General features: G+C 41.2%; 2 protein-coding genes across 2 annotated transcripts in view; one reads left to right on the top strand and one right to left on the bottom strand.

Moving 5' to 3' along the window:
* kmt2d (lysine (K)-specific methyltransferase 2D) overlaps positions 1-9,875 on the bottom strand; it is a 30,068-nt gene extending 20,193 nt beyond the window's left edge. Inside the window, 22 exon segments of the mRNA XM_020615076.1 lie at positions 1-105; positions 192-380; positions 466-654; positions 755-796; positions 933-1,042; positions 1,255-1,419; positions 1,721-1,902; positions 1,987-2,091; positions 2,208-2,321; positions 2,445-2,558; positions 2,690-3,486; positions 3,631-3,750; positions 3,870-4,171; positions 4,272-4,450; positions 4,661-4,775; positions 4,941-5,109; positions 5,533-5,695; positions 5,804-5,913; positions 6,072-6,274; positions 6,408-6,519; positions 6,816-6,898; positions 9,228-9,875. The exon segment at positions 1-105 is cut by the window's left edge and continues 9 nt beyond it. Coding sequence (XP_020470732.1) covers positions 1-105; positions 192-380; positions 466-654; positions 755-796; positions 933-1,042; positions 1,255-1,419; positions 1,721-1,902; positions 1,987-2,091; positions 2,208-2,321; positions 2,445-2,558; positions 2,690-3,486; positions 3,631-3,750; positions 3,870-4,171; positions 4,272-4,450; positions 4,661-4,775; positions 4,941-5,109; positions 5,533-5,695; positions 5,804-5,913; positions 6,072-6,274; positions 6,408-6,519; positions 6,816-6,864 — 3,634 coding nt within the window. The 5' untranslated portion in view covers positions 6,865-6,898; positions 9,228-9,875.
* Positions 8,088-9,898, top strand: part of ikzf4 (IKAROS family zinc finger 4) — a 41,595-nt gene continuing 39,784 nt past the window's right edge. The window contains exon 1 of the mRNA XM_020615035.1: positions 8,088-8,510. The gene's annotated coding sequence lies outside the window, so the exon portion shown is untranslated. The remainder of the gene's footprint in view (positions 8,511-9,898) is intronic.

Here is a 9,898-nt window from a genome sequence, read left to right as displayed (position 1 = left end):
CTATTGGTTGCCCATGTAACATAGTCTCTCCAGCCAGCTGGGCAAAAAATTCTTTCTTCATTCTTGTGTGACACTTCCTTTGTCTCACCATGAAGCCTCCAATTCCTAGTATAAATAATAATTAAGATTTTATGAATGAGCAGATATATATGGATGTTAGAAGTTGTTTTGTGATATTTAGAATAGCTTACCAGGCCTGTAAGGTTTTCGCTTTCTTTTTTTGCCATCATCTGTCTCCTCTGCTCCCCCTTTGAGACCTTCACAGTCAGCCATGCCTTCGGTGCCTCCTTCTGCACCTGCATCCCTCTCACCACCACCTTCTCTATCAGGGCTCCCAGGGTTCTCCATCTTGGATTCACATTCCACAGCATCCCCACACCCTAAATATATAAGATAACATTGGGTTAGCACAAACACCCCTGAAATTTGTTCCTACACCAATGGGTGAGTGAAAAGTGTGCCAACCTTTTCCCTCCTCCCCTTCTCCTTCGACCTCCCTCAGATCCATTCCATCAGGACCCCCTTCACTACACAGAGTGCCAAGACGGGAGCGACGCTGCCGTCTCTTGTGCAGGGGAAACATGGAGATACTGCGGAGCAGAGACATTCCTGACTCTGTCAGCCACACACCCTCCAACCTGTAAAACTGGGGTTCTGTAAAGAGACAACAGCAAATCTGAGCCCCTTACAATTAAAAGAGAATCATGCAGAATGTGCTTGTGACAATAAATATGAATAAGCAAAATTCACTGACCTGGCTCTTTTATCTTTATTGAAGCCATAATGGCTGACTCTACTATTGTCAGCAAAGGCAAAGAGCAGGTAGAAAAGGTGAAAGAAAAATGTGCCATCAGTATATACAAGAATATCCAGAGTTTATGAAACCATAATTTTTGTGTTCAGTTTTAAAATTTTGTTCATCTGAGACTCACCCACAGGTTTTGGAACATACGGAGTGCAAGATGTGCATGCAAAGCCCTCATCAGAAGCTTGTTCGACCTCATCCTCTGTGTAGAGACTTTCACAGACAGCATGAACCCATCTGCAGAGGCACACAGAAATACAATGAGATGCATACTTCTCTCAAAAAAAAATCACACCACAAGCCAAATATGTTATGGAATAATTCATGTTATGAAAAAAAATAATGCATGACTAATCCATTTCCCGTTTGTCTTCATTAGCTGTGGTCTCATGAATACCACACAGTTTCTGTGCCTGATGTGTGCATGTATAATTCTAATAATCACGCACCGATCGCAGTACTGACACTGCAGCAGCAGCTCCTCCTCCATAAAGTTCTCTTTGCATACTGGACAGGTGACAAGGCTGGCACAGGGGCCACAGTGGGTGTAGTTGTTCTGCCACTCACAGTGGAAGCCCGGAGAGTTGGAACCACACTGCACACAGCACACACACCTGCACAAAAGTCATAAAGTACTCAGTAAGCATTACATAGCTATTATGCAAGATAAAAAAAATAAAATAAATACAATAAATTAAATTAAATTAAAAATACAGATGCGAATCTTGAGTGGTGTAACAATTTTCTGTTGCTACAGAAGCAAAAGGCAAACAGCTCAGTCTCTGAGTAGCTAATGCATGGCTGAGGCATTAGTGTTTTACATAATATGCAAATGTACACATATTCCTTTCCATCTGACCCCATTCAAAGATACAATGTTGAACAAAGCATTGTGTGTTTAGAGTTTTTTTTTACCATTTGCACTTCCAACCACCCTTAGGCACAGTGTGCAATGGTGGGTCCAAGCAGTACGTGTGATAGCTGACGTCACAATCATCACACAACAGCAGACGAGAGGGGTCTGAAGCCTTTCCACACACCTCACACACAATACATTCCAAGCAGCGCCAGCCCTTACGAAGCATCGTCTTGGTGATCTAAGGAAGATAAGAAGTTTTATCTATATGAATTTACAAAATATGAAAATATGGTGGTTAAACAAAAACTAATCTTGTGCTTACTTTGCTGTTCACACAGTAAGGATGGTAACATTGGGCACACTGAGCACAAGCCAACAGCTGCCCCTCCACACCCTTTCCAAAACTGCCACACACAACACACATATCCTAAAAGAGAGAAGAAAAGTCAAATCTGTCTACATTGTATTTAAAAGAAACAAGGTTCTTGACTCAGCAAATGCCACTGGGTAAGTGAAAATGTCAAACTACAACAAGAACTGTACCTGGAGCAAGACAAATTTATCAGTGTTTGAGAAAAGAACCACTGTGTTCTGCATGGTGTCATCTTCCTCATCATCTTCCTCCTTATTTAATCCAGTGTCCGAGCTCATGCTTAGCTGTGGACAAGGAGATTAACGGTTACATGCATATTATAAAATATGTAATTAATTGAGAAATTATAAAACTGTGATTATGGCCACATTGTAAAAGTGAAAGAATATAAATGGACATCTTCTAACCAAGAAGGCATCAATGCAGGAGGCCATGGCTTTCAGTCGTGACCTCCCACCACGCCCTCTCCCTCCTCCACCACCACGAGGTCTACGCTTCCCAGGGAAACTACTGCTTCTCCCCTACAAGAGAGGGAAGGGAAAAAAAAAATAAAATAAAGCAATGTCTGACATTTTCAAAATTAAAACACTTAAAAGTAAAATGCCAAGCATAATCTCTCCAAAAAAGACTAACTTGTACATGATGACCTCACCTGTTTGACCCTTGAGCGACCTGGCGATCCTCTGCGTTTCGCCTTCTCTCTGTCACTTCTGAAGGGTTCGAAGGGAAGCGAATCATCAGTCTCAGTGAGCAGGTTATCCGGATGTGAGCGGCCAGCAGGTACAAGGCCAAGCTCCATGGCGAGTTGAGGATCAGGTTCCCCTGGAGAGCCCAAAAAGCCACTGCTGCTCTCATCTCCGTGGCTGATATTGGACATCTCATCCAGCAGAAACTCTGGCTTCTCTTGAATGTCGTGCTCCTGCAGTTCCTGTTTTATGTCCACATTATGTCCTTCTCCTCTCATTTGCTCTTCATCCTCTTCCTCCTCCTCCTCCTCTTCCTCCTCCTCATCAGAGTGAGGTAGTAACCTCCCTTCCATGCCCACAGCAGAGAGGGCCTCTTGTGTGTCTACTGACAAAGAAAGAGGAGAAGGCAACTGGGGGTCCTGGCAGAGACTTTTTTCCTGCTGTTTTTTTTCAGTTTCTTTCACAGAGGCAGGGGAAGCTGGTAACTTTGGTGGCTCCTTAGGGAATGGTCCTGTCATAGGCATGCCATCAGAACCATTCTTTAATAACTCGTGTGATACTTCTTGTTCCGCTGAGGGAGTGTATTCCTGCTTCTCCACCTCCATATTTTCAGGTCCTTGCTGTGACACCAGTGTTGATTCTACTTTAGGGTTGTTAGACTGTGTCTCTACACTAGGGCTTTGAGTCACCTGGCTGACTGCCTTTTCTGCTCTCTCTTCATCAGCAGGTAGACAAGAGGGTGCCTGTTCTGTTGTTGCACATTCTACATTTGAGATTAAGGAATGCACAGTTATTAACATTGTCATTCACAAATCTATCATTAGTTACGGCACACCATCATACAAATAATAACGTACTGTTTTGTGTTCATTTTCAGCACTGGTGTCTACATATATTCTGAGTGTACCTGTAGACGCAAGTGGAGCAGTAGGCACTTCAGAAATCAATTCTTTTGTTGCCAACAGCGGCTCCTCCTCCATGGTTCTCTCATCAACGTCTGTTGTCTCAATAACTACAGCCTCTGACCCTAAAGTAAAAAAAAAATTGCTTACATAAACAAGACATTTTTTTTTTTTTTACTAGCCCAATTAAATTCATTCCTAGCATATCACGTAAGCTTTGTTTCATGTCATGTCTCAGTCTTACCCAAGTCCATGGGTGTCTCTTTATCAGTCATGGCTTCAGTCTGACCCATCAATGACGTGCTTCTCTGTCCTTGTGCCACCACTGATAAGTCTTTCTGCTCTTCTGTCACCACATCTTCATCTGTTTGGATTGTCATCTCCACTAAATTCACATGTCCTTCAGTTTCCTCAGACACCTCTCTGGTTTGTATCTCTGTTGTGTGTGGTTGAGTGACAGGCTGCTGCTGATCCTCCTTGCAAAGCAGGCAAATGCATTTGGCTTCCAGAAGCTCCCCCGGTAAAGCACACTCACTGTGCACAGACCTAAGACAATAATGAGGAAATATTTTATTACAATATTAGCAACAAGCCCACATGATAACTGCTTCCAGTGAACACTATTGTGTTTGTGCACTGAGCTAACCTGTGGCACATGTTGCAGCACTGCAGAGTGACAGATGGGTTGGCAGCTTTGCTGCACACAGCACACACAGAGCTGCGGTGACGCTGGCAGCCTTCACACACAGCGTAGTTCTCAAACCACTGGGCTGAACCCGACAGCACAAGTCCACGAACACCACACTCCATACATACACGACACCTCTGACATAAAAGAGATAAAGATACATTTAAACTAAATGATTAAAAAAATACACAGAAAAAAGGTCTCCTTCAAATGTCCTGGTAATTTAAAAATAATAATAATAATAATTCTGACCAAAAGATTCACCCCCAAAAAACTAAGTGACACTGCTTTCTCAGTAAGTTTCTGAGGTATCTGTTTGTACAGACGTGAAAGAAAATGTAACTTACTCTGCATTTCCATGGGTCAGAGGGAAGAGAATCCATGGCTGGCTGGAGACAGAAGGTGTGGTAGCCCTTATCACAGGCATCACATACCAACATTTTGGAGTCTTCGCCTGGTTGTCTAAGAAAATACAAAGCCAAGACATTACACTCAAGAAAGGGCAAATGAAACACAAGTAAAACAAAACAAACTTCTTAAAGAAAAAAAAAAAACAATTCAAATACCATGCAAAATATTAAGCATTACATCTGTATGTCTTGCAGTTCGACTCATGGGTATACTCACCTGCATGTCTGGCACACTTTACACTCTGGGCACTGCCATCCTGCCCGCTGGATAGGTGTGGCACCAATCTCCAGACAGGCCGCATGATAGTGTTGGCCACAACCTGTACAAAACAGCAAGTCTGTCAGCTCCCCCGCTGAGTCACACACTGCACACAAGGCCTCCTCACCTGCTGTAAAAAGAAAAAATTAGATATTAATTTGTATTAAAAATATAATCATGATAGTCAAGGCTTCTACGTTGTATTATTATTATTACATTATATGTGCCTTAGTATATCTTGATAAAGTCGATTTCTAGAAAAGCCTTTTTTTTTTTTGTTCTTGTCAACAGTGACCTGCCTGGTGTTTTGTTAGGCAAAGTAATTACTGAAATTTGAAAAACATTTAAGAGAAGACAGAATAACAACAATAGCTTTGTTTCATCTTTAAAGCCATACAGGCATCAGACATTTATTAACAAAGAGCATTAAATGTTCAAGACCTTTGCAGAATAACAGTCCACATTTGATAATGCAAAGCCAGTATGGAGCACACTAGTTGTCTTACAGGAAGGATATCACTATTTTGACAAAGATGTCTGGTTCTCTTACCCAATTCCTCTGCCTGGTCTATGTGCTCTGGGCAGAGGAGGACCAGCTGTTTCATAGACTGGAAGGATCCACTGGCTGCCGAGCAAGGAAAGTGGTAGAACCGTGAGCAGCCATCAGCATGGCATCGAATGGTTGCACCGAGCCTTTTGCAGTATTCACAAAGCTGAAACAAGCCAATGACAATATGTAAGAATTTGTGAAGCAAGCTTCTGTTGATACTTATATTCTCACCCAAAACCATTTAATCCAAATCTATGGGCAGTGCACTTACCCGCTGTGTCCCTGAGATAACGGCCTTATCCACATTCTCCAGCTCCTCATTTTCAATCCGTTTTACTCCCTCTGACCACACTGCACACCAGTGATGAACCCAACAACCCCCTGTTCATTAAAAAGCCAAAAATCAGTAAAATCTCTAACCTAGCTTCAATTCTCCATCTGTATTTTTAGTGGATAAAACCTATATAATGATTAATTTGTAACAGTAATTATTTACTGTACACTAATAAAATATACCAGCATAATATTTTAGGTACAACCTGAGTTGTCAAAGAGTGCTGCTAGACAGGAGGAGTCAGGAAATCCAATGGAAGACAGGTCATCATTCCCAGGCTGTGGTAATGGGGTAGCTGATGGCTTGAGAGTTCGCTGCTCATGAAATGGCCCAAAATGTCTCAGTTCCCGCTGTCCATGCAGGCTCCGCTCCAAACAATTACAAAGCGCACAGGCTCGAACAGTCTCACTGTGTAGTTTCAAATGAGATTGTTCTTAACACAAAAAATTTGTTTGTGGTGTTGCCAACAAAGATCACCTTCTTGTGATAAAGACTGCTCTGGTGTACACAATACCCATTGATAATCTGAATGAAAACTTACACAGGTGTGCTGGAAGAGGCTGTAGTAGCACCAGACATGTCCTCAGCAGCAGGAAGGGCTTTGGACTCCTCTTCAGAAGAGACAAGCTGCTTTGCAGGGGCATTGTCATCAGCTTAAAAAAAAATGCATATACAAAGAATACATGAATCAGTGGGAATAAATTGCTTTCAACAAATCCATACTGATGTATCTGCCATGAGAAAATTCATTCTGTTCTACTGTCATTACACCTAATAAAATCACATTAACACTGTGGAAAAATAATCTGTTTTGTTGTCAACCATGTGTATTTTTCTCTTTCACAGCAAAATTCACAACAGCAACATTATTAACTGCCCTGCAGAATAGTGTAGATCCATAATGGATAATGTTGGGACACAGGACATTTTTTAAAAAGGAACACAATACCCGTTGGTTCAGAGTCATTCTCTTCGCAGTTTGATTTCTGCTCATCCATTCCCCGTACTAATTTTGACCTCCTTGGCAGAGATCTGCAATGTAAAAAAATAAGTAGCATTAACTTGCAAATGTTAATCAGAAGGCAAACAGCTTAATAAAGTTATTCAAATATGCAGGTCTTTTATCTGATAACTGGTTAATCCATTACACAAGGTGTGTTATCACTGTATTATAAACAGAAAGATGTGACATCATTTTAAATAATTATTGTATAAATTATAATATAAATTTACTCCCATAAAAAATAAACAGCTATAATGTATGCAGGCCCCCAGTTATCAAAATATAAAAAGTAATTATTCATTATATTAACATATATTTATCATCATAAGGGGATCCCTAAAATGCATCTTCCTATGTCAGCACTTTGCAAATACAGTGACCCCCAATTAAACAAGAATGCTATGTCCTAACTTTAGATGATTACCTCGTGTTAATCTGATTAATGTTGGCATTAATTCAATCGAGCTTTCTCGCAAAGCCACGAAAATAGCGCGAGTGTTAAGACCAGTCGGAAACGACTTTAACATTTCAAGTTATTAGTTACCCAGCAATACATAATCCAAGTCCTTCAAACGGTTCCGTTAAAAAAGCACGATATGTCAAAGTAAAATTGTTTTCCTAATTAAAACAACCATAAATCGGGATACACAAAGAAAACACAACTTCCGTGTGTTGAACTTCCTGTTGCAGCGGGGCTCCTTTCGTGGAGAACCTTTGTTGCTTGCATTATAGTTCCGCTATGAGATTCACGCCATTAACAAAAACACTGTAAAACTGCAGGACTGGATAAGCGTACCATTTTCCATCCACACAGCTAATAGTAGGAAGTCATCCCCTGTTATAACCTTTAAACGCCTTAGAGACAAATACTTTAAAAAGGATCGATCGGCTTCATTTCTAAAATTATGTTTACTTATGTTATGACGTTATAACAGCCTGGCTAATATTGGTTAATATGGTCGCAAATATTCAAATGGTAGAAAATAGTCAACCAAGAGAAGATCCCATGTTTTATGTCCCGATCTAATGTGCCGAGAAAACAATAAATGAAAATTGCGCTTTTGAAATACAACTAGATTCGGCTTTAAGTCTCAGTGTTTCATCAGTTACACAACATAAATTGTGCCATCGTACTTAGAAAATCATTCTATGAGCTAACATTAGGCTATCACACGTTTCGAAATGTTTCCTATTCACTCACGGGTGCAGTTGAAAGCAGATCCCAGTCCCAGGATGGGTGCGCTGTTCTAGTGTTTTTAGTGCATCTTGGCAGAATTAATCACAAATTAAGAACAGAATGTAATCAACTATAACACAAAGCAATACATCTTTGTCAGATTTATTTGGGAATATTTTGAATGCCCATCCAGTTAGTGCCTAAACGTTTCAAGCAAAAGTCGCAAAATAAAATCCAACATAGCCGCACGATTAACTTCACCAACAAAACGTGGCGCTACATTAAAACGTTGCTTAGCAAATTGAATCAATTGCTGTTAACATCACACTGAAACTGAGCTGATGGGCAAAATCAGTTTCTTAATCATGTAACGTTGCATCTCCGTATTAACTGTATTCGGTGGCAGAAACGCTGTCTTATCGACAACAAACTAACTTCAGATCCAATAACGTTACATACAAAAGGTAACCGGTGTTAACGTTACACCACAGTTAAACGGGATACCAAACAGTTTGAAGTTGGCAATGTTCAGACCAAACGTGATGGTATTATGGTTAAGTAAACGTCTTGACATTCTGGCTAGCTAAGTTAGCGTTAAAAGTGTTAAGCGTTACAAATTAACTTTCACGGGAAGGTATTTATTCATATTTTGTAATTATGCCAACCGCAGCTACTTGTTACAATGCCACGATAAAAGCTACTAAGATTTTTTTGTAGTTGAATAATTGCAGCGCTAAGCACTATTTGTCAGCGTAAACACCGACTTCAAAGGGTTTGTTCTGTCCAGCAAATAGCCTCGACCGTGTTACTGGTGATAAGCTGATACGGAAAAGCTAAAGACTATCAATGGTGACGTAGGGGCAAAGTGTCCAGAAGAAACAAAACTGTGAGAACTACTCCCAGTGTTATGCACAAGAACATATAGTGGTAAAAGATTCAACCGGCTACCCAGTGGATTAAGCCTAGACCACAGCCAACGAAGAAACTATTTCAACCCAAAGTTAGCCACCAGGTATCGTAGCTAGTTCACCAGCAACTACACAGAGCCATCTTGTCAAAGCTAACTGCTAAATGGTACCGATAGCAGAGCTATCATTACCCGGTCTAAGGTCAGGGTTTGTGTGTCTTTAGGTACGTCTGCTGCAAGAAGTTCAGAGATACCCAAAATTAAAACAACTCACCTCACAAAAACAATATCGTCTCCTCATACATCAGAAAAATCCAAACAGCCACACAGCTTCCCAAAATGCTGATGGTCGCTTCATTTTACCGGACTAACTCTGCGGCTAGCCGGCTGTCGGGAGAGTGGGGGAAGTGCACGTCTACGGAAGGCAGGCTGTGCGGTGGTGCTAGCTAGCACTCTAGATGGATGGTTAGCTAGCTAACCAACAACTTGAACCTTGTGTCGAGTGGTCGTATACTGCCAGGAAACTGTTAGACCAGCCTTCAACCAGTCCCGAAAAAGGTTCACAAGCTTCCTGCAGTGAATCCAGAAGCTAAATAATTGGCTCCATGCTGTGGATTTAGTTTAAACACTAACAAGCTAAAATTGGCTAGCTTCTGCTATGTTGTGGAATCTCGCTCGCGAGGTCGTTAAAGCTACTTCAAGTTTGCACAAAATAGTACATTCGCAAATAACATCCCCAAACTTTGTTGACACGCCAGTAAATATATATTTTCCCTATGTTTTAGACGACTGCAGGCATTCATCTGCCTAAATTTATAGCTCAACTTTGCACGGGTACCCTTGTATGGGACACTAGCATTTCTTCACTTCGCTAAACTGCGTTGCGTCTGCACACTGCTGTTCCGCCAAGTGGCTAGCCGCCGCCAGCAATGCCCGCCAATAGGC

This window comes from Monopterus albus, unplaced genomic scaffold (assembly GCF_001952655.1).
Source record: "Monopterus albus unplaced genomic scaffold, M_albus_1.0 scaffold6.1, whole genome shotgun sequence".
Classification (NCBI taxonomy): domain Eukaryota; kingdom Metazoa; phylum Chordata; class Actinopteri; order Synbranchiformes; family Synbranchidae; genus Monopterus; species Monopterus albus.
This window is presented reverse-complemented; position numbering and strand designations above follow the sequence as displayed.